We start from the raw sequence: 26,291 nt of genomic DNA on the forward strand, positions 1-26,291 counted from the left end.
ATTTTGAACGGCCAACATACAGGAAGTGTGGCGTGGTGGAAAAGCACGAAGGTGACAGAAACAAAGTATGGATGACTTTTTACATTACAACGCCATTCATTGCTCCCAAGATTCATCCTACATCCTGTTTTCACAATAAAACGTCTCTGCTGGTCTGGATGGGTCACGTGCACGACAGCGCCTCCTGTGGTGTAATCACACTTTACACTTTTTTACTTCTTAACTTGTGTGGTTACCGTGGCAACCTAAGGGGGTGGTCTCATTTAGAAGCCTGTAGACGGTTACCACGGCAATGGTTACTCAAATGAGTGGGACGTGTCCATCTGGCGTCTTTAACACTTCCTGTATCCACGTGACATCACACCAGCCGACTCGTCTGCACAAAGCCTGCACGCACACACACACACACACACACACACACACAACGGTTAGATACACAACCAAGAGGTCACGCGGAGGTCAGGTGAGCTTGGGCACCTTTGGCGTTGGCGTCCAGGAAGACTTTGATGTAGGAGGTAGGAACGTAGCCTTCCTCTTCCAAGTTCCTGCGGACCCTGGTCCAGCCGTCCCCTTTGTCCTCTTCCACCACAGAAAGTAGTTCCCCCTCCAACATGGACAGGGTCCCTTCGTTCTGACCTGCGGCAGCCAATCATTGTCCTTCTTAGTCTTTCCTGCCAAACGTGGCCCGCCTCTTCCTGTCCTACCTTGGAAAGGGTAGAGCGACTTGCAGGTGCCGATGCTCGCCAACGGTTCTTCATCATCAAAGTCGTCATCAAACTCTGAACTTCGCGACTTGGAGAACTGGACTTCGGCACTTTGGTCTTCAGTGTAGCTGCCGTCCGGACTGGACCACAAAGCGAGCCCAGCGGGTCTCCGTCAGAACCGCTGAGTGTCAGAACCAGAAGAAGTAGAAGTTCCAAGCCTTACCTCTCTCTGCTGGCCGGACTCCGACCGTCCAGCTGCTTCAAACTTCGACTTCCTGGTGTGGACCCCTCACTGCCAAAACGTGAACTTTGACCTCCGCCGCCATGTTCCGACAACCTGCGGTCCGCCTCAGCCAGCCACGCCTGACACGCACAAAATCATGGATGAGCTTCTCTAGTATGGTGGACATGAGAACCTCCCACACACAAAGTTCACGGCGGTCTTTGGATGTCACGTGGTCCATGTGGAACCCACCTGCCTCAGCCCCCGTTCCGCCCCGGGAGTGTCAAGGGCCACTAGACTAGACCAGGTCCATGGTGGCCTCAGGTCTCATAGCAACAATATTCCCCACAAAGTCTTCCCAAAGGTTCCAAGCAGCTGGGGTGACATCACAGACAGATGAGGGATTGGATGACATCGGCGTGACATTCGCCGAGTGACACCATCCACATCATCAAAGATGGCTGCCTTTGTCAGAAGACAACGCCATCGCCACCGCCACCAACACCAAGGCCACCTTCACGAGCCTGGTGATTCCAAGCGTTCCCAGAGGTATCCGGTGGTGAGCAGCGACTCGGCAGCACGGCTTGACGATGTCGGACTCAAAGAAGGAGTGGAAGATCCGGAGACTTCTCCAAAAACAAGACGAGTTCAACAAACTGTGGCAGGGGGACATCCTGAGTCACGACGCCAAGGTCCAGGCCCTGGAGTCCCAGAATCGGGCTCTGCAGGAGAAGCTGAATGCCGCCGACAAGGAGAAGGCGGAGTTGCTGACCCAGGTGAAGGTGCACAAGGCCAAGAGCTTCTCCCTGGAGCAGAAGAAAAGCTGGTCTGACATGGAAGCCAAAGACCTGAAAGCCGTTCAGGTCCAACTCCATGACAAGATCGCGGAGCTGGAGGCGTCGCTGGTCACCTGGGAGAAGAACCTGGAAGCCCAGTCCCAGCTGCACTGTGAGCGCCTGAAGAAGGCAGAAGAAGAGTTCAACGTGAGGATGCGGGAGAAGGACGAGGCCTTCGCCAAGCAGGCCGCTGTCCTTCAAGCTCAAATGGACAAGCTGAGCAAGCATGCGGAGGAGCTGATGGAGGACAAGCAGAAGCTCCAGATGGCCATGAGCGAGCGCCAGGAAGAACTGGAAGCCCAGAGGGGCATCCGAGACAAGCTGAAGTATGACCACGAGGTGGAGATGAGGCTGATCCAGATGCAGAAGAACGCGCTGTCCAACAAGGTGACCGCCCTGACCAACACCACCGACGACCTGATGGAGAGGAAGGAAGCGCTCAAGAAGTCCGAGGAGCAGAAGAGCAAAGAGCTGAGGGCGAAGAACGCCGACATCAACGAGCTGCAGACCACCAAAGAGATCGTGACCGCCCAGCTGCAACGCGAGGAGCGAAGCACCGCCACCCTGCGGGAGCGCCTCAAGCAGATGGAGATGGACATGGAAGCTCTGCGAGGAGAATACACGGGCGAGCAGGCGGCTCACAAAGCCACCAAAAAGGACTTGGCCCTCAACAAAATGCAAGCGGTGGACCTGGCCGAGAAGATCAAGTTCCACGAGGGCCGCGTCAAGGCTTACCAGGCCAGCGTCAAGAGCCTGGAATGCGTCCTGCTGACCAGGGACACCTACATCCGCAGGTTCAAGGAGGACCTGGAGAAGGCCATCTCGCTCATCAACCGGCCCAAGGCCTTCACCAAGGCCGTCATCAGCCTCAAGAGGAAGTACATCACCGGAGACGAGGACGTCAACGTGGACACCATCGAGGAGAAAATCGCCAAGTTCCTGGAGTCCAACAAGCTTCAGTCGGACCACTTTGAGAAGACCATCCAGAGTCTGAGACGCCAACTGGAGCAGAAAGACGAGGAGACCCAAAAGCGCATCCAGAAGCTGGACAAGTGCCGCGGAGACCTGATCAAGATCATCAACGAGCAGCGGCAGGAGCTCGGCAAGTGCAAGGCGGAGCTTAACGATGTCATGCATCAGCTGCGGCAGGTGGCCCCGCCCGCCGCCAGGTCCAACGGACCCTGAACCAGAACCGCAATCCGCCACATCCATCATAGACAGCCTGGACTGGTGTCGACCTGGTTGGTCCTCAGCTCCTCCTCCAGGCGCTGTAGGCTCCGCCTCACTTCGTCCAAGCGAGGCTCCAGGGCGGCGGCGTTGCCCATCTGAGGGTTTCGTTCGTACACCTCCCTCATCTTGATCAGCGCGTCCCTGAAGTGAGCAAACATGGCAGGAAGTGCTTTTAGCACCCGCGCCCACCTCTGGCCTCGTGTGGGCGGGGCTAAAGAGATGACATCACCTCTGCTCGCGCTCCCGTTGGATCTCCTGGCCGATGTCGTTCATTCGGCTCTGAAGTTTCTTCCGCCGCTGCTCCGCGGGAAGGTGGCTGCAGTCGGCAGGGGCGGAGCCCTGAAACCACGGCAACGGCACATTGCGGTGATGACATCACAGTTTGTCACGCATGTTTTCCACACACTCACCAGCTTGAGTGACAGCTGTCAGTCAAAGGAGCATTGAGAGAAGAGCGTCATGTCAGCTTCAGAACAAGATGATTAAAGGTGTTTAGTCCACCAAGCGTGTGTGTACCCCTCGCTTCAGGCTGCGCAGGCACTGCTTCCTGGTGCGGGAGCCAGAGGTCATCAGGTCGTTGAGGCGCTGTGCGATTGGTTCTCTGGGCGCGGGAGGTGGTGACTGGGGGCTGCTGGCCATGCCCCCGGGGGAAGGAGAGGTGGGGGGCGGGGGCGGGGGCTGCCGAGGTGACGACAGGAGGTTCAGCAGCTGGTGCGTTCAAAGCCAGAGGTCAGCAGAGGACATCCGAGTGCTGTGTGCGTGCGTGCGTGCGTGCGTGTACCTTGTTTTTGCGGAGGAAAGGCCACAACTTCCTGCTTTGTCTCCGCCCCTCAATTTGGTTGTCGAGGTAACTGGATTCTGAGATGCTCCGCCTCATGGTGGCCCTGTAGTCCTCAAAGTCTACGTCGCCTGGAGGCTCAAAGCCCGTTTTGTACACCTCCACCACCTGACGCGTGTCCTGCACATCAGCCGTGGTTATCATGGTTACCATGGTTACCATGGTGACAACACACCCGCTGCATGTGCGCCTCACCATCCTGGCCTGGATGCTCTCCGCGGCGTCCATCATGGCGTCCAAACAACTACTCACAACAGGAAGTGACTTCTTTTCTGCCTCCGCCGACAAACGCATCGCCTCTGCGATTCGCTCGATCCGACGCTCCTCCATGTCCTGGATCCGCTGACCCCGCCCCCAGACAGCACACTCATTGGCTGGCCATTGGACATGTGGTACACACACACGCATGTGCACTTGCTGTACACCCGTGTAGACCCGGTATAGTACACCTGAACTGGTTCTGGTTTATATACCTGCCACACCAGTGGAGACCCGGTATACACCTGAACTGGTTCTGGTTTGTATACCTGCCACACCAGTGTAGACCTGGTATACACCTGAACTGGTTCTGGTTTACATACCTTACACACCAGTGTAGACCCGGTATACACCTGAACTGGTTCTGGTTTACATACCTTACACACCAGTGTAGACCCGGTATACACCTGAACTGGTTCTGGTTTACATACCTTACACACCAGTGTAGACCCGGTATACACCTGAACTGGTTCTGGTTTATATACCTGCCACACCAGTGTAGACCCGGTATACACCTGAACTGGTTCTGGTTTACATACCTTACACACCAGTGGAGACCCGGTATACACCTGAACTGGTTCTCGTGTATATACCTGCCACACTAGTGTAGACCCGGTATACACCTGAACTGGTTCTCGTGTATATACCTGCCACACTAGTGTAGACCCGGTATAGTACACCTGAACTGGTTCTGGTTTATATACCTACCACACTCATGTAGACCCGGTATACACCTGAACTGGTTCTGGTTTGTATACCTGCCACACCAGTGTAGACCCGGTATACACCTGAGCTGGTTCTGGTTTACATACCTTACACACCAGTGTAGACCCGGTATACACCTGAGCTGGTTCTGGTTTGTATACCTGCCACACCAGTGGAGACCCGGTATACACCTGAACTGGTTCTGCTTTATAAACCTGCCACATTCGTGGAGACCTGAACTGGTTCTGGTTTATATACCTGGCACACTCATGTAGAACCAGTATAGTACACCTGAACTGGTTCTGGAGACCCGGTATCGTACACCTGAACTGGTTCTGGTTTATATACCCGCCATACTAGTGTAGACCCGGTGTATACCTGAACTGGTTTTGCACCCCAGAGAGCAGGAAGCCATACACTGCTTTACCTGGTATATGACGGGCACCATTGTGTGGTAATGTTGGTGCTGGTCCTGGTTGAACTGGTTTAAACTGGAGACATAGTCCTTCTTGGACTCTTGGGCAGTTTGTTGTTTTTGTTGAGCCGTCTGACGAGCCTGAAAGCAAAAGAAGACCTCTGAAGGTCTCCATGGCAACCAAACCCTTCTTAGCGTCTCCTCCAGGCCGGCAGGTGGACGTGTCAAAGATCTCCTCAGGAAGAACAAAGGCCCTCACCTTAAAGGAGCAGCGCTGACACGCAGAAAGAACATAGAAGATGTTGGAGCACGTGAACATAGAAGATGTTGGAGCACGTGAACATAGAAGATGTTGGAGCACGTGAACATAGAAGATGTTGGAGCACATGAACATAGAAGATGTTGGAGCACGTGAACATAGAAGATGTTGGAGCACATGAACATAGAAGATGTTGGAGCACGTGAACATAGAAGATGTTGGAGCACGTGAACATAGAAGATGTTGGAGCACATGAACATAGAAGATGTCGGAGCACGTGAACATAGAAGATGTCGGAGCACGTGAACATAGAAGATGTTGGAGCACGTGAACATAGAAGATGTTGGAGCACGTGAACATAGAAGATGTTGGAGCACGTGAACATAGAAGATGTTGGAGCACGTGAACATAGAAGATGTTGGAGCACGTGAACATAGAAGATGTCGGAGCACATGAAGATAGAAGCGTAACGTAGTTCCAGATGTACACTTCCTACCTTCTCAGCTTCCATGTTGTTGTCCAGATCCATCCTGTTGGACATGTGCTGGGCTCGCTCCGCCTCCTTACTGTCCCGCTCGAAGCGGCGTTTCGTCTGAGAGACCACAGGTTAGGTTAGACGCCTGATGATGTCATAAACGTGGAGGCGGGGCCACGGATGGAGGCGGAGTCACACTCACAGACTCCAGCTGCTTCCAGGAGCTCTCCATGTGCTGCTGTGCACGGCGGCCATCTTGGAAATGCTGGGGAGGGGGGTGACACACATGTCGCTGAAAAGTGCTTGTGTGTGTGTGCGTTTGTGTGTGTGCGTGTGCAAGTCACACACTCACAGACTTCCTCTCGGCCTTCAGCTCCTGCGTGAATCTGCTCAGCTCCGACGCCACCTGAGAGCTCAGGTTCTCCGCCACTTCCTCTCGCTGCAACGCCAGCTCGTTCAGCTGGCCTAGCGTGGCCGTGAACGCCAGACACCACGTGTACCTGAACGCAACACAGCTTCACTGTCAAAGTGTACATGAACGTAATACATTTACGATTAATGTGTACCTGAACGCAACACACCTATACGATTAATGTGTGCCTGAATGAAACACGCCTTTACTGCTGATGTGTACCTGAACACAACACAGCTTTACTGTCACTGTCTACCTGAATGTAACACAGCCTCACTGTCAATGTGTACTTGAACACAACACACCTATATGGTTAATATGTACCTGAAAATCAAGAAAAAGCTGAAAGGAACAAAGAAATGTACCTAAACACAACACAACTATACTGTCCATTTGTACCTGAATGCAACACGCCATTACGGTCAATGTGTACCTGAACGCAACACAACTTTATTGTCAATGTGTACCTGAAGGCAACGGGCCATTACTGTCAATGTGTACCTGAACGCAACACAACTTTATTGTCAATGTGTACCTGAACGCAACACAACTTTATTGTGGATGTGTAGCTGAACGCAACACTTATTTGTTGGCACCGTGTGCCTGAATGCAACAGGACTTTACTGTCACTGTGTGCCTGAATGCAACACAACTTTACAACTGTTGCTTTGCTCCCCTTTAAGTCCCGCCTTCTACTGCCATTGGCTGTGGGTTGTGTGACGAGGTGCGCCGTGATGGACAAGAGGTGTGTCCAGGGTGGTCCAGAGCCGGGGTAGACTCCACCCCGTCTTCGGAGCTGACTGACCTGCTGTCATCTTCTCTGCTCCTCTTGGGGAGGTACTTCTTGGACAGGCTCCTGCATGCAAGATTTAGAGGTCACGTGGAGGTGGGCAGTGATGTCATCACTGGGGAGGGTCACTCAGAGGTCACCTGATCTGCTTGGCGTAGCTCTGCTCGATGTCGGCTCGTTCCTTCACAAATTTGGTGTACCTTTCCAGGAAGTCGATCCCCCAGCTGGTGTGCTTCTCCAGATTCTCAAACTGATCCTGGACCAGAAAAAAACCTAGATTCATCTTTCATCTAGACCTGCACCTTGCATCCTTGAATAGACCTGGACTACATAAGACTAGACCTGCACCATGCACCTATGACTAAACCTGGACTACATAAGACTGGACCTGCACCATGCATCTATGACTAGACCTGGACTACATAAGACTAGACCTGCACCGTGCACCTATGACTAGACCTGGACTACATAAGACTGGACCTGCACCATGCATCTATGACTAGACCTGGACTACATAAGACTACACCTGCACCATGCATCTATGACTAGACCTGGACTACATAAGACTGGACCTGCACCATGCACCTATGACTAGACCTGGACTACATAAGACTAGACCTGCACCGTGCATCTATGTGTAGCTCTGGACTACATAAGACTGGACCTGCACCATGCACCTATGACTAGACCTGGACTACATAAGACTACACCTGCACCATGCACCTATGACTAGACCTGGACTCCATAAGACCAAGTACTTATACTTGTACTAGACCGGACTAGAAGGAAGGGAGGCTGAATGAGGCGCTCCATCATCAGCTACACGGACTATGAATGTCCGACGTCATCCGTCACGTGACTAGCGCTCACACATTGACATCAGTGATAAGTGATCAGATCGCGTGCGTGAATTTGCCTGGGCGCGTGTTGGGAGCCAGGCCAACGTCACGTGACCGTTTGGCCAGCACACGGAGGTGAGCCGGGTGTGACGGGCGTACGTACCCACAGTTCGGCTCCCCAATTGCAGCTCATGGTTCCTCTTCTTCTCCTTCAATGGCGGCGAGATGCAGCGCGCCCCGACACGCCGTGCGTCCGTACGTGCGCGCGCTCGGACCCTGTCGCGAGCGGCACAGGAGCGGTGACGCGCGTCTTTGTTGTCCGCCGAGCGATGCTGTGCGTGTGCGCGCCGAGCATGCGCAGTCGGAGCTTCATTGTGCCGCTTATCACGCGCAGTCAGACGTGCGCGTGATCGACCAATCGATCACACACGTCATCGAATCGCTCCGAATTCCCGCCACTGAAAAATATTTATTGGCCGTGTTTGAATCCGGGGTCCGCATCCTAAAAGTGTACATTTGGAGGCTGCATGACGTCATCGGGCTGCGCGAAGGCCGTCCCGGTTTTTCCGACCAGAACACAATGAAGATCCAAAGAGCATTGAGTCCGTAGGAAAGAGACCAATTCCAGAATAAAGACAAAGAGGCCAATTCCAGAATAAAGACAAAGAGGCTATTGTAGAAGACCAAAAGGACAAAGTAAAGCAGCCAATAAATCCAAAATAGAGATAAGGTTAAGTTCTCCCATCATCTGGCTTTCCTTTACTATGTTGGATTGACATTTGACCTACTTTACATTTCAAACATTCCCATTTCCCAGTCTAAGGTCCACCTGTGAAGTAATCATGGTGTCAGATCATCTCGATGAGGTCCACCAGTGAGGTGGGATGGATTATCTCAGCAAAGCAGAAGTGCTCATCATCAACCATTGAGACAGATTGGGAACAACGTTTGAGAGAAAAGGTCGTATTTTTATCTGGAATTCATTTCACATCTTTGAGTCCATCTCATAAAAACGGGAGAAAAACCAAAGTGTTGCGTTTATATTTTTATGTCAGGTTTAGCTGAGCTGGAGATAAATCCTCAGTTCTTCTCTCTCTCCAACCCTCATCCAGGTCTAGGCTGGTTTAGGTGCAGTCCAGTCCTTGTCCAGGTCTAGGCTGGTTTAGGTGTAGTCCAGTCCTTGTCCAGGTCTACGCTGGTTTAGGTGCAGTCCAGTCCTTGTCCAGGTCTAGGCTGGTTGAGGTGTAGTCCAGTCCTTGTCCAGGTCTAGGCTGGTTGAGGTGTAGTCCAGTCCTTGTCCAGGTCTAGGCCGGTTTAGGTGTAGTCCAGTTCTTGTCTAGGTCTGGTCTTCATGTCAAACAAGAAAAGGTTAAGTTCATTAAAGAGGTGCTGGTAGTGGGGGGGGGGGGTGCTCGGGGCTCTCAAAGGACAGATTGTTTAGAAGGTCAAAGGTCACAGGCAGCACGCCAGTGTGTAATTGAGCATCATCAATATGTGATGAAGGTTAATGATGACGACGATGGTCTCTGGAGGTGCGGCGTGCTGGACCCCCCCACCGCCATCCCGGCCCCTCATTAGCGGGTCCTCGGGTGGAGATGACATCACGGGGTCAGGTGGGAAACCAAGACCCCAGGTAGAAAAGGAAGTGGAGTTTATTGGACTAAAAGCGTGTCACATGCGGCAGGTGTCATGGAAGGCCTCCAGGGTCCTAAAGTCCCTCCATGTTGGCGGGAGTCCGTCCTGCAGGAAGTGTCCGCATCGCTGGCAGGAAGACTGGAAGAGTTTGATGTAGCTCCTCAGCCAAGTCTGCAGGACACTCAGCGGTCAACACGCGTCGCCGTGAGAACACGCCAACATGGTCTTACCATGAAGGAGCGTACCACCACGTCGGGCATCTGGGGCAGTTGGTAGTGCAGAAGAGCCGTGGTGGCGTGGTCCGTCACCTAGCAACCACACAAACCATCACAGTGCCGCACGCCGGCCTCGTGGGATGCTCTGTTGGGGGGACTCACCTTCTGGAAGACCTGGTGCTGGGACTTGGTCCAGATGTCCAGCTTAGGGGGACAGACAGCGAGGACACCCGTTACCATGGAAACAGCCTAACCGCCTGGCAGCTATGAGCTCTGACCTTTCCGTCGTCGTTGTAAATGTTCTCGTTGAAGCCTCGGACCAAAGTTCTGTCGATGAACAGTGAACGCATCACCACGATCGCCTTCAGCACCTTGCCCAGGGTCACCTGACAGGAAGTGGCACGTCAAAACACCTGTGTGTGCGTGTGTGCATGCGTGTGTGTGTGCATGCGTGCGTGCATGCGTGCGTGTGTGCGCGCGCACCAGCAACACGGCAGATGTTCCATTGGGTCGGAAGAGTTCGATGGTCATGTCAGGGAACATCCTTCCAATCCGAGAGATGACATCATCCACGTACCTCAACACACACAATACTGCATATAAGATATATATACAGTAGAGGTCTCCCAGCTGTGAGGCCCATATTATATCCAGTCATGGAAAAAGGATTAGTGCCCTGTGATTGGCTGGCCACCAGTCCAAGACAGCTGGGATAGGCTCCAGCCCGCCCACGACCCCCGTGAGGCTAAGCGGTAGAAAATGGATGAGTCTAATAATCTAATCTGCTTTGAATGTAAACACAGACCATGTTTTGGCAGGGGAGTCACTCACTGGGGGGGCAGGACCAAAGTACTAGGCTGGACTTTCGGTCGTCTCTTGGCTGAAGCTCCCATCTGATTGGCTGATCGTTTGAGTGACTGCTGGTTTAACAAACTGGAGGCCAGGCCCGCGTGGTACTGCAACTACACACACACACACACACACACACACACACACACACACACACACCATCAAGTTCAGCAAACCTACTTGAGGCTGAGGCAGAACCTCAGAGGAGCTCACGTGATCATTACCTTGTTGGACCACTTGTAGGCCTGCAGCAGCTGAGAGTAGAGGGGGGTTTTATCCTGGACAGGATCCAGGCTGAGAAGTCCGCTGTTGTGGAGAGGATGAGACTCGGACGGCCGTCCAACGAGACCACTGAGTCGCTCCAACTCACTGACAAAGGAGTGAAGACACGTAAACATATGGCATGACGTCACATGTCGAGTAGGTTCCTACCTCAGGAGTCGTGGGAGCAAACTTACTTAGGTGGTTTCTTGTACAAAACTACAACACATCCCGTACATAAACTACAACACATCCCGTACATAAACTACAACACATCCCGTACATAAACTACAACACATCCCGTACATAAACTACAACACATCCCGTACATAAACTACAACACATCCCGTACATAAACTACAACACATCCCGTACATAAACTACAACACATCCCGTACATAAACTACAACACATCCCGTACATATCAGTCATGATACCTGTGATTCCCGTTTGAACCACTAGATGGTGCTTGGCTATAGTGTGCCTGTGCGAACCACATTAGCTGAAGACAGGAAGTGTTGTTTGTATGTTGTTGGCTACTGAGATGTTGTTGTACGCTGAGATAGTAAAAGTAAAATAAGTTCGAGATCAACCCTGTTGTCGTTCTTAGTGTTTCGAGGAAACATTACAATATCAACCACGTCTTGACACTCACTTGAGGTCTCGGTTGACCGCCTGAAGATTGTCCTGGAATTCGGCTATAAATTGTTTCTCCCGGCCTTCCAAGGTGTCCCGATTCTTCATGCCGTCCTTCAGGGACTCGAACACGCGGCTCACGCTGGAACGGAGCGCCTGAATGCCGCTGATAGCGTGAGAGAAAGCGTCCAGGTTGACTCCGACACTCACCACGTCCGCCATCTTGTTTTCTTCCTAAGCCTCGGTCGCTTCCCAGTGACGTCATCAACCGGCTCATTGGCGCTGCTTTCAAGTGCTCCTAGTGAAAACTGCTCATTAGTTCATTAAGTTCATTATTAGTACAACTTATAAGTACTACCGTGTACTTATTATTACTGTAACACTCTGAGGAACAAGAAATACACTAAGTATAATATATCCTAGTATCAATATGGTTGAATCATTTTATTTCTATAAAACAGAAGTTACATGTCGAAATGACTACACCAGCTTATTGTTTGCTAGCTACAGTATACTAGCCTGGCTGCTAGCTAAGGTTAGATTATGGGGCGTGGTCTGCCACTTGAAGGCGTGGCTTGTTACTCAAGTCCAAAGAGTGCGAAGAAGGAAGATGAACATCAAGAGCTTTAACAGGTGTGTGTGTGTTCCTAATCAACTGGGAGTTCATGGCGTCCAATCAGAGAAGCTCCCATGTGCTGATTGGCTGCTTGGGAGGCGGGTGCTTAGGGGCGGGGTTGAGGCATAAGGAGGCATAAGGAGGCATAAGGAGGTGGAGGATGAAGCGGCAGGAGACCGCAGCGAGTTAAGAGGAAGAGGAGGAAGCTAAAGAGGATGAGACAGAAGGAGATTAGGACGAAGAAAAGGTTGAGAAGAAGAAGAAGAAAAGGAGCAGCCCCTGTATGAAACTATCTAACAGGTAGGCTAAAAGGCAGGAAAGAAGAAGAAAAAGTGATCAGCTGGAAAAGGAAGGTGAGCTAAGCGGATCGGTACATGAAGTTCCAGTGTCCAGTGGTGTGCTTGGTCGCCATCTTGTGGCGTGGCGTGGGATAACACGGTGGCGCGTTTGTATGATGGCTCATGAATGGTCAATGGCTCTGATTGCTTTTGTCATGAACCAGATGATTGACGTGTACGTTGATTGACAGACGTTACAGCGAGGGGGGCCCCATGGTAACCATGACAACCGTCCAACCAACACAGGAAGCATGGTAGCCACCCTGATGGACTGACGCGTGCATCGACCCGACCCGCCCATGCAGCTCCTCAAGCCCCTCCCCCTCCTCCCCCTCCTCCCCCTCCTCCCCCTCCTCCTGCTGGTGGCGACAGGTGGGTGTCAGTTCGACACGTGTCGGACTCTCGGCGACTCGGAGGCGGGGCCGAAATGGGAGTTCTCCGCCTGTCAGCCGCCGCCCGCCAACATGAGGGAGGCCATGCAGATCCGAGTCGATCCGCCAGGGGTCACCTGTGGGAACCCCCCCGAGCGCTTCTGCACCCTGGTGAGTGCACGTGAGCGTGCACGCCGGCCCAGGGTGCCGTTTGCGTGCTGACGTCTTCCGTTCACGTAGGACAACCCGTACCTCTGCAGCGATGAGTGCGACGCGTCCAGTCCCGACCTGTCTCACCCCCCTCAGCTGATGGGAGACCGGGAGCGGGGGGGGCTCATCACCTACTGGCAGACGGTCACATGGTCCAAGTATCCCGAGCCGCTATTGGCCAACATCACGCTGTCGTGGAACAAGACCCTGGAGGTGGTGGACGACCTGGTGGTGACCTTCGAATACGGCCGCCCCACCAGCATGGTCCTGGAGAAGTCCCTGGACAAAGGTGAGGTCACGTGATGCGCAGGGGCGCTCGGGCACATGCTTCTTGTACTTCCTGTGTCAGGTGTCACGTGGCAGCCGTACCAGTTCTACGCCGACGATTGCATGGACACGTTCGGCATGCCGCCGAAAAGGGTGTCCGACTTGGCGCCCAGCAACGTGACCCGGGTCATCTGCACCGAGCAGTACTCCCGCTGGGTGGGGGCCAAGGTGGCGTCGCACAGTCACGTGCTCGCTCGCTAGAGCCGACACGCTAACGTCCGTGTGGCGTCCGCAGGAGGAGAAGACGGTGGTGTTCGAGGTGCGAGCTCGCTTCCAAGTGTTTGCGGGTCCAAAGCTGATCAACATGGACGCCTTGTACACCCGCATGGAAAGCACCAGGGGTCTGAGGGACTTCTTCACCTTCACCAACATCCGCCTGCGACTTCTTCGGCCGGCGCTGGGCGGGACCTACGTCCAACGAGACAACCTGCTCAAGTACTTCTACGCCGTCTCCAACATAGACGTACCTGCCAGGTACGTTGACCTCGCCTGTCTCCGGAAGCGGTCGGCATCCGGTTGCCATGGAAACCAGTATGTATGTATATCGTAGGTGTCAGTGTAACCTGCACGCATCCAGCTGCACGCTACGTGATGCTACGCTCACGTGCGACTGTCAGCACAACACCGGCGGACAGGACTGCGAGCGCTGCGGCGCCGACTTCCGTTCCCGGAGCTGGAGGCCTGGAACCTTTCTGCCCTTGCCCAAAGGCACGGCCAACGCGTGTACGTCTCTTTTTTACGCACACGCACACGCATACACACACGCATACACACACGCATACACACACACTCATACATACACACACACTCATACATACACACACACTCATACATACACACACACTCATACACACACACTCATACATACACACACACTCATACATACACACTCATACATACACACACACTCATACATACACACACACTCATACATACACACACACTCATACACACACACTCATACATACACACACACTCATACATACACACTCATACATACACACACACTCATACATACACACACACTCATACATACACACACACTCATACATACACACACACTCATACATACACACACACTCATACATACACACACACTCATACATACACACACACTCATACATACACACATTGTGTAATAGTGGAATATTTCTATTCAATTATTCCCATTTTTAAATCTGCATCCATGTTTGTTTTTAGGTGAAGCAGCAGAAACAACAGCCAGTAAGTGTGTGTGTGTGTGTGTGTGTGTGTGTGTGCGTCTCCATTCTACATGCACACACCCAGAAAGGTGGGTGGAGCTTATGGTATTGGTGGAAGTGGGCGTGGTCAGGCGCATTATGGGAGAAAAGTTCATCTTCCTCTTAAGTTAGCAACAGGTGGCGTGTGTTTAATCTGTGTTAGTCTGCATTAAGATGTCACACACACACACACGCATACATACACGCACACACACGCATACACACACACGCACACACACACATACACAGGACTTGTTACCAGAAGTGTGTGTTGTAGTTCCATACTTAAATCCTTTCCAGGTCATGTATGAGCTTTAAAGGATGTTATTATAAAGGGAGTGGTTAGCATGTAGGCCACATAGTCAGGAGATGGGAAGACCTGGGTTCAATTCCCCCCTCGGCCATCTCTGTGTGGCGTTTGCATGTTCTCCCTGTGCATGCCTGGCTTTTCTCCGGGTACTCCCCCCATTCCAAAAACATGCTAGGTTAATTAGCCACTCCAAATTGTCCATAGGTATGAATGTGAGTGTGAATGGTTGTTTGTCTATATGTGCCCTGGGATTGGCTGGCCACCAGTCCAGGGTGGACCCCGCCTCCAGCATACCCCCACCTCAGTGAGGATAAGCGGCATAGAAAATGGATGGGTGGATGGATGATTGATAGGTGGATGGATGGATGGATGGATGGATGGATGGATGAATGGATGGATGGATGGATGGATGCATGGATGGACGGGTGGATGGATGGAAGATGATGATGCTGATTGTGTGTTTCATTTTGTAGAAAAGATAGCATGACTAAAAAGACGTAAATGTTCTTCTCTGACAGCGGCTGATGACTCAAACTCTGATAGAACTTCTCCCTCATCACGTGGAATCACTGATACTTCTACTATTACTCTTGGCCCTACTGATACTTCTACTATTACTCTTGGCCCTACTGATACTTCTACCACTGACAATTCCTCTACTGCTACTATTACTTCTACAGACACTACTGATACTTTGACTTCGACTACTTCTAGTATTACTTCTACAGACACCACTGATACTTTGACTTCGACTACTTCTAGTATTACTTCTACAGACACCACTGATACTTTGACTTCGACTACTTCTAGTATTACTTCTACAGACACCACTGATACTTTGACTTCTACTACTGCTAGTATTACTTCTACAGACACTACTGATACTTTGACTTCTACAGCCAGTACTGATACTTTGATGACTTCTTCTACTTCTAGTAGTACTTCTACAGTCAGTACTGTTCCTTTGACGAGTCCTTATACTTCTACAGTGGACATGTTTTCTAGGTGGACTACTGGTGATACTTCTAATGCTTACAGTTCTAAGACCGATAGTTCTACAACCGATGCTAGCGCTATGGCGACAACGGACAGAAGTACTACAACATGGTTTCCGAGTTCCAGCTTGCAGGCAACCACTGTAGTGGACTCTTATAGTCCAAAGTCAGGGACTAGTTTCCAGGCGTCTTGGACAACAGGGGACCCGAGTGATGTCAGTAGCACCGCTAGCACCCCAGGACTAGATAGGCTTTTAGACTTTGGCAGTGCTGCAGGACCAAGGACAAATGATCCACTTTCTAATGTAGCAGAAACCCCCACCCTACGGACCACCATCGCTACGCCCAGTGCCACAAATGGCGACCAAAGCCCAAAGAGCGGGACTGACTCTGAGGTCTTTTCCGACCAAGTGTCTCCAACCCCTGCCTCCAGCTTGTCACCAGACAACACAGACTTGGTCCCCTCTGAAGCTAGTAGCGCCAGCGTTCTACCAAGTGCAGTTCTACGCTCAAGTGGAGCACCACAGGACACGACGCTGGCCCAGGCTGGAACTCTGGCTGACAACATGGTTCTCTCTGGAGATATCACACCTACTCAACCATTTTCTCCTGCTGGAGATGCCCAACCTACTTTTGATGTTCCAACTTTCAATGGACCTCTTCCTGATGGTCTGCTCCCCATTGAAGCTCCTGGTGTTTCTTCTACTAATGTACCGCCCACGGTTGAACCTTCTCTTGATGGACTCCTTCCTGACGGCCCCTCTGATATACCCTCCACCAAGGAAGACATTCTTGAGATGCCAACTCCTGATTTAGCCTCTCTTGATGTCCCTCCAGACAGTCGCTCCACCCAGAAAAATGGTCCACCTGAAAGACCTATCCCTGAGCAACCTCCTAGTGAAGACCCTCCTGATGAAGTTGCACCTGACAGATTTCCTGAGGAAAATCCTGGTAAGGAAACAGCAAAGATAACGCCTTCAAAAGTTGGAGAAGTTGTAAAGTCCACAAGCTCCAGTGGTCCAGACTGGTCTGAGCCTGCTAGTGACGTGGCCCCAGTAGACTTCACCTTCCCTTTTCCAGAGGATCAATATTCAAGTGGACCTGATACTCCTTCGGGAGCAGAGGAGTCCAATCCAGATCCTGATTCAGATTCACTGCACCGTAGTTTGGATTCTGACTCAGCAGAAGGAGAAACAAGTCAAATAAGAGAGAGACCACCTGGGTTGCTCACACCAGAGTCTTTGGAATCCAATTCCAAATCTCCTGAGCAGGAGTCAAGGCCGGATCCTGCTCCCACAGTCGATGAACCAAGAGTAGACACCCCGTTGGGTGAGAAGACAGAAGAGGGGTCCGACAACTGGAGGGCAGGGGAGCCAAGAGAAGAAAAAGGTGACAAATGCTTTCCATCCATTTATTTTCACTGGACACCAAATGCTAACGACACTAGCATGAGGAGAAACTTCATCCATTCTTTTAGCAGCTGTAGAGTCCAAAGACCAAGATGCCTTGAAGGAAGGACAGGACAAAGATGAAAAAGGCTATGAGAAAAAAGGTAACGCAGGAGCATAGCATTGGCGTTTTCATTAGCATTAGCATGCTAACACATCACCATGGTTACCCATCTTGTTTTGCATTTTAAGCCATACAGAAAATTCTGATTCCTGGAGGACCAAAGACCAGTCAGCTGTCCAAAATTGCCTATGTCACCTTCCAGGGTAAGACTGTCTTCACCCGAGGAACGCCACCCCTCCATTCCCGGCCCACACAACTCCTCCTTAGCAATTAGCTCCCTCCCCAGCTGTGACCCCTCGCTAAGATGTCATGACCAAGTCCTTGGTAGTGTAGTGGTTCACGTTGGTGATTGACAACAAGCAGGTTAGCATGTGATTGTTGTTTGTGCATGTTAGCACACCATGCTACATGCTATTACGCATTCCTGTATGTTAACGTATTATTATCAATTCTCATATGTGTCGGGTTAGCATGTTAGGACACACGAACCCTAACCCCAACCCCAACCCTACTCTAACCCTAACCCTGCAATTCAAACACCATTTATGTATCTCAACTGTAAAACAAACATGCAAAGATGCTTTCACTGACCCCCGAACATCACATCAACCTGCGAGCTGCATCTTATTTTTCTTTGTTGTTGTTCTTGTTTAAATCCCAATTCCAGGTAAACAGGAAATAACAATATATTAAAAAAAAAAGACTGGATTACTGGATCGTTAGTTTCCATTCACGTCAGGTGTTAGCATGCAGAGGCTGTTGCTGAGGCCTGTGTGTGTGTGTGTGTGTGTGTGTGTGTGTGTGTGTGTGTGTGTGTGTGCCAGACTGCGAGTGTAACGCCCACTCCAACCGCTGCAGCTTCATTGACTTCCTGAACGTGGTGACGTGTGTGAGCTGCAAGCACAACACGCGAGGCCACAGGTGTCAGTACTGTAGGCTGGGCTACTACAGGAACACCTCGCTGGGCCTGGACCACCAGGACGTGTGTGCGGGTCAGTAGGACATTCTGCATTCGGCACGCGCTGCTCCACGTTTGTCATCATCATCATCATCATCACCATCTTCATCAGACTGCGAGTGCGACCCCGCCGGCAGCTCGTCTCCACACTGCTCCGACTCAGGGTTCTGTCAGTGCAGAGAGGGCGCCACCGGGAGGCGCTGTGACTCCTGTCTGCCCGGATACACGTGGAGGGGGGGCGGAGCCGGCTGCACAGGTACGTGCCGAAGGGGGATGGGCGTGATTGACATTCCAAATGAATGAATGAGCATCATCATCATCATCATCATCAACCAGCCAACGTCTGCGACGAGACTCGGACTTGCCAGAACGGCGGGACGTGCGTGGACTTTGTGCGCTGCGAGTGCAAGGACGACTTCAAAGGTAAACGCGCGTGTGATGACGTCACAAGCCGGGCGCTGACGCAGTGTGCACGCGCAGGTGTGTCCTGTGAGCAGCGCGTGTGTCTGAAGAAGAGCGCTTGCCTCGACGACCACAGAAGCTCCGCCCCTCCGGTCGCCTCCCGCCTCGACCTGCTGACCCTGGGCCTGCTCGTCCCCGCCTTCTTGTGACCCGACTCCGCCCATTCGGTCTGTGACGTCATCCGTAGCGATGCTGTGCAACCACGTGAAAATGAAATAAAAGGAAGTTGCGTCTGCGTGACTGACCACACCGATGACACACTGGCGTCTTTTCACGTAAATAGCCCCGCCCCCAAACGTCCTTGCATCACGACAAGTGGACGCCTTCCGTGACGTCATCTGCACGCGACTCACGAGCACCATGAGCCGCTGGTGGCGGACCGCCGCGACCTTGTCGTTAGGAGCGGGACTCGGCGTCTCGGCGAGCCGCCTGTGGACGCCCGCGTCCAGCGAGGAGGACCACCAAGGAGACGGTCTTCTGGGCGGAGTCCCGGTGGTACCGGTGCCGCGTGTTCACGCCTCCGGAGTGACGGTGCGTGCGTGAGATGACGTCACCGAGCGTGGCCGACTGTGGCTAGGGTAGAAGATGAAATAGAACTAAAGTGTCTGTGGTCCCGTCCAGGCCGGTCCGGGTTCTTCCGGCGCGCTGATGAAGTACGGGTTCCCGTCCCTGAGCAACGTGAGGACCAGGGAGTCCTACGTCAGCTCGTACGACCCGCGGACCAGGACGCCGTCGTGGGTGATCGAGAGGCTCAGCGGCGCCTCCGTGAGCGGGACGGCGGACAGGAAGTTGTGCGACTTCAAAGAGGACGACAGGTGAGGCCCGACCGCGCACGCGCTTCCAAGGTTGACTGTCGTGCGCGTCCGTGTGTCCCTGCAGCGTGCACGTTTTCCACCGCGCCACCAACACAGACTACAGGGGGAGTGGCTTGGACCGAGGTCACATGGCTGCAGCGGCCAATCACAAATGGAGCCAGAAGGCCATGGAGGACACCTTCTACCTGAGCAACGTGGCTCCCCAGGTGGGATGCAGGTAGTCCCATTAGAAGATGAACGCCAAGTTCCTGTGTTCCTCAACTGCAGAACCCTCACCTGAACCACAACGCCTGGAACAACCTGGAGAAGTTGTGTCGCTCTCTGACCAGGTCTTACGCAAACGTGTACGTGTGCACGGGCCCGCTCTACCTCCCCAGGTAAGGCCGCTGCCGCTTCCTGGGTGGGCGGAGCTAAAGTGTCAAACTTGACTTTCAGGCAGGAAGCAGACGGCAAACTTTACGTGCGCTATCAAGTTGTGGGTCGCAATCACGTCGCTGTGCCAACACACTTCTTCAAGGTGAGGCCGTGTCCCGATGACATCACCGCCTGATGATGATGATGTCACCCTGTGTCTGTAGGTGCTGATCCTGGAGCGGGGCCAAGGTGAGGGGGTGGAGCTTCGCTCCTATGTTCTCCCAAACGAGCCCGTGGACGAGAAGCTGCCTCTGGAAGGATTTCTGGTTCCCATAGAAAGCATCGAGAGGGCCTCGGGCCTCTTGTTCGTGCCCAACATCATGAAGAGGAGCGGCGTCACCGTGCACGCCATCGCCGCCAAATGATGAGCGGCAGCCAGCTTCAATCTTCATACGTCCGACAGCAGTCAGACTTTATTACAATCGATTTATTACGAATATCCATCACAGCACCCCCCCCCCCAGGTTAAAACAATCAATACGAATATCCATCACAGCCCCCCCCCCCGGTTAAAACAACACACGGGATCCATCAGTGTGGAAAAGCTGTGGGACTCTAGCCAACCACAGTGAGAGACCACCATGGTAGAAGTTATATTGTACAGGTAGACGTGTCAACAGGAAGTGGAGCATCCTTCCCATCTTGCTTCTGCTGTAGTGTCCTTTAGCAAAGCAGCACGTATGCGTTTGAATAAAGTTCTGTTTGAAAAGCATCGATGTCTTGGCTTGTAAAGACTTCCTGTATCCATCCGCCTTCACAATAAAAGCCTCAGTATGACACCACTTCCTGTTGGCAGCGGTGGGGCGGAGCTCCAGCGTTCAGTCTTGAAGTAGTGGTCGTGATTGGCCGCGTTGTGGACGAGTGTTGTCCACCTCGGCAAAGTCTTCATCTTGGAGCGCAAAGATGTCCAGCAGCGGCGCCGCGTCCGTCCCGTCCACTTTCAGCTCCGCCTCCAAGACGCCGCACTTCTGCAGCTTCTCCTTGAGGCGCGGCGTCTCGTGGCGGTGCAGGAAGTCGATGATCTCTGAGGAGCACAACGTGGCGCGGTCAGAAGGAGAAGGAAGCAGCCGGTAGTGCAGCCGGACCAGAAGGTACCCACCTCCATAGGACAAGCGGGACCAGTTGGGAACTCGGGACGCTTTCAGGCTTTGGAATAAACTCTGGGCATGGACTGGAGTGGTGCTGCAGAGACCACAAACATCAGAACACTTTGGACCACTGCGGTCCACGCGGACGACCCCTGACCTCACCTGAGACCCGCGGCCACCTGGTCCCAGTCCACATCGGCCATATCGTCAATGTTCATGTTGTACAACCTGGAAGGGGTCACACTTGTGTCCATGAGGGACAAGATCTGGACCCGAGACAAACCTTTGTGGTCTGGTCTTACATGTCAATCAGCTGGATTCTGGCCTTCATTCCTTCCAGTCTTTTGTTGCCACCTTTTGACAGTTTGGTCCTCAGGATGCTGAACCTGAAACACCACCAACAGGTCTATGTCAGCTGGACCTTCCTGGACCCACTGTCTGACTTTTAGCTGTGACTAGCTGGCCTCCGCATGAACCACTTGGACCAGAACCACCATTTGGACCAGAACCACCATCTTCCAAGCTCACTTGTCCAGTTCTCCACCTCAAAGCAAACTGAGCATTTAGCAGAAGCTGGCATTCACACTGACCACTTGATGCGGCACTGGTTCCAGTATCTGGTCTGGACCTGCTGGCTGATCTTCTTCCACGGCAAATTATTACACAGATCTTCCCTCGTCACACCAGGACTTGGACTCTGCTGGACCACAACCGCCAGGTGATCCAGGACTGCCTTCTTCAGTCTGGACTCCTCGTCCGAGGTCCAGGATCCTTGACAGGCGGCTGAGAAGGCACGCATGACGAGACCCGGGACATGAGAAGATGGCGAGACCACCAGGAAGAAAAGAATCCCACTCACAGATGCACTGGAAGCGTTTCTGCAAGGAGTAAACGCTGCGACCCATCACCTTGGAGATCTGCCTCCAGCTGTTCCCGTGCAGTGAATGCAACGCCACCAGCTGCTCAACCTCCTCCTCAGAGAACCTGCGGTACCGCACCACACCCACGTCACCGCGCACGCACGCACGCACGCACGCACACGCACGCACACACACGCCAACGTCCTCTCACCTTCCCATGTGGTTCATCCTGTCCAGCTTTTTAGCCCTGATGTAGACCTGCCATGACACCCTGGGGATCCCCTCCGCTGGACACACAACACAACACTATGTACTACTATGTACTACATGAGCAAGTACTAAACGTAGCTACAACACACTACGTCTATGTACTACATGATCAAGTAGAAGATAGTAGGGCAGTATAGTATACAAAGTAGAGAGCAAGGCAGTATAGTATACAAAGTAGATAGTAGGGCAGTATAGTATACAAAGTAGATAGTAGGGCAGTATAGTATACAAAGTAGATAGTAGGGCAGTATAGTATACAAAGTAGATAGTAGGGCAGTATAGTATACAAAGTAGATAGTAGGGCAGTATAGTATACAAAGTAGAGAGCAAGGCAGTATAGTATACAAAGTAGAGAGCAAGGCAGTATAGTATACAAAGTAGAGAGCAAGGCAGTACAGTAAATAAAATACCAAGGGCGGCCAGGAAGCCATGTTGCGCTCGTAGTTTCCTGATGTCAGCTTGGTGTTCAGGGTAGAGTTGAGGGTGAAGAAGCTGATTGGCTGAGCCGATGCCCGTCAAAGCCAGGAAGTTGTCCATGTTGTCTTGGACTTTCTGATTCTCTTTCTGTGTGAAGCGGCCGTGACGGATGGCGATACCTGCAACGCCATTTCCATTTATACACGTCCATGCTCTTCCACCTATACTACTATCAACTACTACAGCTACTACTGATACTACTGGCTACTATTGGCTACTCCTATTGGTTCCTATCAGCTAATATGTGCACTATGAGCTACTAGTGGGTAGTATGAGCTACTAGTGGGTACTATCAGCTACTAGTGGGTACTATCAGCTACTAGTGGGTACTATCAGCTACTAGTGGGTACTATCAGCTACTAGTGGGTACTATCAGCTACTAGTGGGTACTATCAGCTACTAGTGGGAAATATCGGGTACCTTGTTGTTTGAAGAGTCTGAACCTGTGAAGGTCATATCGCAGTAGTTTGTGGATCTGTTGAGGTGATTTTTTCCAAACATCTGGAACAAACTCTTCTAATTCCTTTAACAAAGCAGAACGCTCCCTGACACGCACACACACACACACACACACACACACACACACACACACACACACACACACACACACACACACACACACACACACACGCACACACACACACACACACAGCATGTGTATCAGTCATAGTGTACCCCAAGCGTTACAGTACAGTAAGACGATGCCAGTGGTGTTCCCAAAGGACTGCCATGTATCTGTGGTGCTGGGTTGCCAGATCATCTAATTTGCACAAATGGCCATCAAGTAAAAGTCATTGTTGTGTCTTAATCCAATCATGCGCATGAACCCCATGGCACCCAATAGGGTGCACGGGCATGTGATGGGGTGGACGCGCGTGTCATGACGTTCATGGGTGCCAAAGGGTGTCATGGGGTGACAGCCAATTAAAAAACACTGATGATGTTTCCCGGGCTACATGGAAGCGTGTGCTGATTTGACAGATACACGCCATGTACACGCCATGTACACGCCATGTGTTTGTTGTGTGTTAAATTCAGTGTGACGACGGCATTGTCCAGCTAGCTGTGGGCTATGGCTAGCACAAGTCCAAGATGGCGCCAGCAATGCAGATACCATGCCCTCTGCTGTTAGTAGCTACGTAACCATGGTGACCAGGGAATAAATGACAACTCACTGGCCATTGCTGCCTTCTTCTTCTCCTTCTTCTTCTTCTTCTTCTTCTTCTGTTGTCATTGTGTTGTTCTTACGCTGTGTTTCCATGGAGACGGGGATGTGGTTGCTCTCTGCCATGGCAACGCTCTCCTCTCGTGGATGACTCATCTCCATGGCAACAGTCTGGTCAACCGTACTCTTCCTCTTCTTCTGCTCCCTTGTTTCTATCTCCGTGGTTGTCACAGGAACCAGGGTCTCCTCCTCCTTCTTCTTCTTCTTCTTTTTCTTCAGCTGGTTGGTGAAGACGTCTGCAAGAACTTCTTCTTCATCCTCTTTTGCTCTCTTCTTCTTCTTCCTCTTCTTCATTGGAGGTGTGTCAATATCAACAAGGGTGGGAACTTCAGACCACAGCCTCTTGCTGTGGGAGGATGAGTGGGCGTGAAGGCTCATGGTGGGGAGGGGTCTACAAAACAAAGATGAGTGTAAAGTCAGGGCATTGGAACTAAAGTACTGTGTACTCAGAGCAGTATTCCGTATTCATCAATCCCACCCAGGAGGACACCTGCCTGGGAAGTTGGAATGATCCTGAAGGCTTGTTTCTCCAACGTGAGGCCAAGAGGAAGGAATGGCGGCCGTGGGCGTCCTGAAACACGGCCAGCTGGAGCAAGTGCCGAGTGCCGGAGTGTCCCAGGCCAGAGTAGCTCATCGTGTGTATTGCTATTAAAAATGATGCTAACCGTGATTCTACCATGATAAATGCTAAAGTTTACATTTGATTTCTGGTGCATCTCTGCACCAGCACTCAGGGCTATAAACTACGACGCTGTCTTACTGTCTTAGAACTCCTTCCGTGACTTTGGTAATGTCATTGATGTACAAGTTGAACAGTTTTGGGCCCAGTATTGACCCCTGGGGTACTCCACACGTAATATTTCAACTTACAGATGTGTGTCCTCCTTCCTGTCAGCTAAGTAGCTTCCAACCCAGTTCAGAACTAATCCTCTTATTCCGTACCTTTCTAATATAGTTATTAGGATGTCATGGTTGATTGTATCAAAGGCATAGTAATCGATATCGGATGATACGACAAAACAAATGGCGATCAATTCGCCATAATCGGCAAGTGCAATGAGCAAGTGTTACTACATTACAACACGGCAGACTATGTTGAGCCGAGGTGGAGAAGATAACCGTCCATACCTCCTGGAGAAGCCAGACCACCCTGGAACCACGGTGCTTCGTCCTCCGACCACAAACAACCACCGAGCAGTCTGTCCAAAACTCGAGGAAGACTTTTTGGTGCGTTAACGTGTCATCAAAAATAAGGAAAAAAAGTTGAAAATGCTTTGTATTTTCAACGTTTGTTCGACCCGCGTGGACACAAACACACTCAGGGTCGGAGTACTTCCTGTTTGTAGACGACGCATGCGTCATGTCGTCACCAACGTCTGACTGGTACGTCGACAACACCGCCATATTTGTTAGGGCAAAGCTTTTGTTTTTAAAATGTAGTGCTGCTAGCATTGCACTTTAAACTAAAGCTGTGACGTAATAATATAAAGTAAGGCTACACGCACTCAATATTGACACTTTAAATATGTGAAATAATATAAAGCAAGGCTACACGCACTCAATATTGACACTTTAAATATGTGAAATAATATTATAAAGTAAGGCTACACACACTAAATATTGACACTTTAAATATGTGAAATAATAATATAAAGTAAGGCTACACACACTCAATATTGACACTTTCAACTAAATATGTGAAATAATATTATAAAGTAAGGCTACACACACTAAATATTGACACTTTAAATATGTGAAATAATATAAAGTAAGGTTACACGCACTAAATATTGACACTTTAAACTAAATATGTGAAATAATAATATAAAGTAAGGTTACACACACTAAATATTGACACTTTCAACTAAATTTGTGAAATAATATTATAAAGTAAGGCTACACACACTAAATATTGACACTTTAAACTAAATATGTGAAATAATAATATAAAGTAAGGCTACACGCACACGGTCAAGGAAGAACCTCCATCATCTATATGCTCCACATCTACGTTGACAGCAGATCCAATAAATAAAAACACACAAACATGCAAGTTCTTTCTGTTATTGGTCTTTATCAACATCATCAAAGCATCGATTGGTTGGTTCTGTCATCTCCTCTTGGCTCAGTTCCTAACAGGTTCCTAACAGCTGACCAGGGGCTTGGTTTTGTAGCCTTCTTTGGGTTCTGTAGTCTTTTTTGGGCTTGGTTCTGTAGTCTTT

General features: G+C 51.2%; 5 protein-coding genes across 15 annotated transcripts; 2 read left to right on the plus strand and 3 right to left on the minus strand.

Moving 5' to 3' along the window:
• Nucleotides 1-2: 2 nt before the first annotated feature.
• Nucleotides 3-8,577, minus strand: LOC131128568 (formin-binding protein 1-like). 2 transcript variants are annotated; one of them, XM_058071522.1, is made up of 18 exons: nucleotides 8,148-8,407; nucleotides 7,286-7,401; nucleotides 7,161-7,211; nucleotides 6,296-6,443; nucleotides 6,146-6,208; nucleotides 5,965-6,060; nucleotides 5,469-5,483; nucleotides 5,222-5,350; nucleotides 4,027-4,173; nucleotides 3,775-3,951; nucleotides 3,510-3,701; nucleotides 3,404-3,418; nucleotides 3,223-3,332; nucleotides 3,002-3,134; nucleotides 928-1,067; nucleotides 705-844; nucleotides 478-636; nucleotides 4-387 (listed from the first exon to the last, which is right to left on the minus strand). In XM_058071522.1, the coding sequence occupies exons 1-18, from the start codon at nucleotides 8,175-8,177 to the stop codon at nucleotides 359-361; spliced, it is 1,890 nt and encodes a 629-aa protein (XP_057927505.1). In that variant the 5' UTR covers nucleotides 8,178-8,407; the 3' UTR covers nucleotides 4-358. The 2 variants fall into 2 exon arrangements, with proteins under 2 accessions (XP_057927506.1, XP_057927505.1); XM_058071523.1 differs by lacking the exon at nucleotides 5,469-5,483 and having other exon boundaries at nucleotides 3-387; nucleotides 8,148-8,577.
• Nucleotides 8,578-8,715: 138 nt separating this feature from the next.
• med27 (mediator complex subunit 27) lies at nucleotides 8,716-11,888 on the minus strand. Its single transcript, XM_058071534.1, has 8 exons — nucleotides 11,600-11,888; nucleotides 10,908-11,052; nucleotides 10,666-10,796; nucleotides 10,318-10,411; nucleotides 10,113-10,220; nucleotides 9,997-10,038; nucleotides 9,850-9,927; nucleotides 8,716-9,790 (listed from the first exon to the last, which is right to left on the minus strand). The coding sequence occupies exons 1-8, from the start codon at nucleotides 11,800-11,802 to the stop codon at nucleotides 9,656-9,658; spliced, it is 936 nt and encodes a 311-aa protein (XP_057927517.1). The 5' UTR covers nucleotides 11,803-11,888; the 3' UTR covers nucleotides 8,716-9,655.
• Nucleotides 11,889-12,339: 451 nt separating this feature from the next.
• Nucleotides 12,340-19,350, plus strand: ntng2a (netrin g2a). Of its 9 annotated transcripts, none has more exons than XM_058071233.1 (14): nucleotides 12,340-12,549; nucleotides 12,726-13,076; nucleotides 13,146-13,404; nucleotides 13,465-13,610; nucleotides 13,678-13,916; nucleotides 13,993-14,165; nucleotides 14,643-14,666; nucleotides 15,512-17,377; nucleotides 17,466-17,540; nucleotides 17,629-17,703; nucleotides 18,325-18,492; nucleotides 18,571-18,714; nucleotides 18,795-19,087; nucleotides 19,204-19,350. In XM_058071233.1, the coding sequence occupies exons 2-13, from the start codon at nucleotides 12,834-12,836 to the stop codon at nucleotides 19,067-19,069; spliced, it is 3,687 nt and encodes a 1,228-aa protein (XP_057927216.1). In that variant the 5' UTR covers nucleotides 12,340-12,549; nucleotides 12,726-12,833; the 3' UTR covers nucleotides 19,070-19,087; nucleotides 19,204-19,350. The 9 variants fall into 9 exon arrangements, 8 of the variants coding, with proteins under 8 accessions (XP_057927216.1, XP_057927220.1, XP_057927214.1 ...); XM_058071237.1 differs by having other exon boundaries at nucleotides 18,795-18,881; nucleotides 18,939-19,210; XM_058071231.1 differs by having other exon boundaries at nucleotides 18,795-19,210.
• endog (endonuclease G) lies at nucleotides 19,122-20,872 on the plus strand. Its single transcript, XM_058071242.1, has 6 exons — nucleotides 19,122-19,451; nucleotides 19,542-19,735; nucleotides 19,800-19,941; nucleotides 20,003-20,112; nucleotides 20,171-20,252; nucleotides 20,314-20,872. Exons 1-6 carry the CDS (start codon nucleotides 19,281-19,283, stop codon nucleotides 20,512-20,514), a joined length of 900 nt encoding a protein of 299 aa, XP_057927225.1. The 5' UTR covers nucleotides 19,122-19,280; the 3' UTR covers nucleotides 20,515-20,872.
• LOC131128415 (transcription termination factor 1-like) lies at nucleotides 20,651-25,427 on the minus strand. Of its 2 annotated transcripts, none has more exons than XM_058071241.1 (11): nucleotides 25,198-25,427; nucleotides 24,020-24,460; nucleotides 23,265-23,389; nucleotides 22,778-22,963; nucleotides 22,309-22,384; nucleotides 22,097-22,221; nucleotides 21,828-22,020; nucleotides 21,540-21,623; nucleotides 21,400-21,465; nucleotides 21,249-21,331; nucleotides 20,651-21,173 (listed from the first exon to the last, which is right to left on the minus strand). In XM_058071241.1, exons 2-11 carry the CDS (start codon nucleotides 24,445-24,447, stop codon nucleotides 20,968-20,970), a joined length of 1,572 nt encoding a protein of 523 aa, XP_057927224.1. In that variant the 5' UTR covers nucleotides 24,448-24,460; nucleotides 25,198-25,427; the 3' UTR covers nucleotides 20,651-20,967. The 2 variants fall into 2 exon arrangements, with proteins under 2 accessions (XP_057927224.1, XP_057927222.1); XM_058071239.1 differs by lacking the exon at nucleotides 25,198-25,427 and adding an exon at nucleotides 24,564-25,189.
• Between the last annotated feature and the right edge of the window lie 864 nt (nucleotides 25,428-26,291).

The sequence above is a fragment of the Doryrhamphus excisus genome, chromosome 4, assembly GCF_030265055.1.
Source record: "Doryrhamphus excisus isolate RoL2022-K1 chromosome 4, RoL_Dexc_1.0, whole genome shotgun sequence".
Lineage (NCBI taxonomy): Eukaryota > Metazoa > Chordata > Actinopteri > Syngnathiformes > Syngnathidae > Doryrhamphus > Doryrhamphus excisus.

What these genes read in the sequence shown, in the direction of transcription:
- LOC131128568 (XM_058071522.1), bottom strand. Translation starts at nt 8,177, where the DNA reads ATGAGCTGCAATTGGGGAGCCGAACTGTGG. An exon ending in TGAAGGCCGAGAGGAAGTCT is followed by an intron (nt 6,209 to 6,295) that starts GTGAGTGTGTGA and finishes CCCCCTCCCCAG; the next exon opens with CATTTCCAAGATGGCCGCCG. An exon ending in CCTGGAAGCAGCTGGAGTCT is followed by an intron (nt 6,061 to 6,145) that starts GTGAGTGTGACT and finishes GTGGTCTCTCAG; the next exon opens with ACGAAACGCCGCTTCGAGCG.
- med27 (XM_058071534.1), bottom strand. Translation starts at nt 11,802, where the DNA reads ATGGCGGACGTGGTGAGTGTCGGAGTCAACCTGGACGCTTTCTCTCAC. An exon ending in GCGGTCAACCGAGACCTCAA is followed by an intron (nt 11,053 to 11,599) that starts GTGAGTGTCAAG and finishes CTCCTTTGTCAG; the next exon opens with TGAGTTGGAGCGACTCAGTG. An exon ending in TGGTGGTACGCTCCTTCATG is followed by an intron (nt 9,791 to 9,849) that starts GTAAGACCATGT and finishes AGTGTCCTGCAG; the next exon opens with ACTTGGCTGAGGAGCTACAT.
- ntng2a (XM_058071233.1), top strand. Translation starts at nt 12,834, where the DNA reads ATGCAGCTCCTCAAGCCCCTCCCCCTCCTCCCCCTCCTCCCCCTCCTC. An exon ending in AAAAGGCTATGAGAAAAAAG is followed by an intron (nt 17,541 to 17,628) that starts GTAACGCAGGAG and finishes TTGCATTTTAAG; the next exon opens with CCATACAGAAAATTCTGATT. An exon ending in TGCCTATGTCACCTTCCAGG is followed by an intron (nt 17,704 to 18,324) that starts GTAAGACTGTCT and finishes TGTGTGTGCCAG; the next exon opens with ACTGCGAGTGTAACGCCCAC.
- endog (XM_058071242.1), top strand. Translation starts at nt 19,281, where the DNA reads ATGAGCCGCTGGTGGCGGACCGCCGCGACCTTGTCGTTAGGAGCGGGA. An exon ending in TTCACGCCTCCGGAGTGACG is followed by an intron (nt 19,452 to 19,541) that starts GTGCGTGCGTGA and finishes GGTCCCGTCCAG; the next exon opens with GCCGGTCCGGGTTCTTCCGG. An exon ending in GGCCCGCTCTACCTCCCCAG is followed by an intron (nt 20,113 to 20,170) that starts GTAAGGCCGCTG and finishes CTTGACTTTCAG; the next exon opens with GCAGGAAGCAGACGGCAAAC.
- LOC131128415 (XM_058071239.1), bottom strand. Translation starts at nt 24,748, where the DNA reads ATGGTAGAATCACGGTTAGCATCATTTTTAATAGCAATACACACGATG. An exon ending in GGATCATTCCAACTTCCCAG is followed by an intron (nt 24,461 to 24,563) that starts GCAGGTGTCCTC and finishes TTTGTTTTGTAG; the next exon opens with ACCCCTCCCCACCATGAGCC. An exon ending in AACCAGTGCCGCATCAAGTG is followed by an intron (nt 21,624 to 21,827) that starts GTCAGTGTGAAT and finishes GTGGTGTTTCAG; the next exon opens with GTTCAGCATCCTGAGGACCA.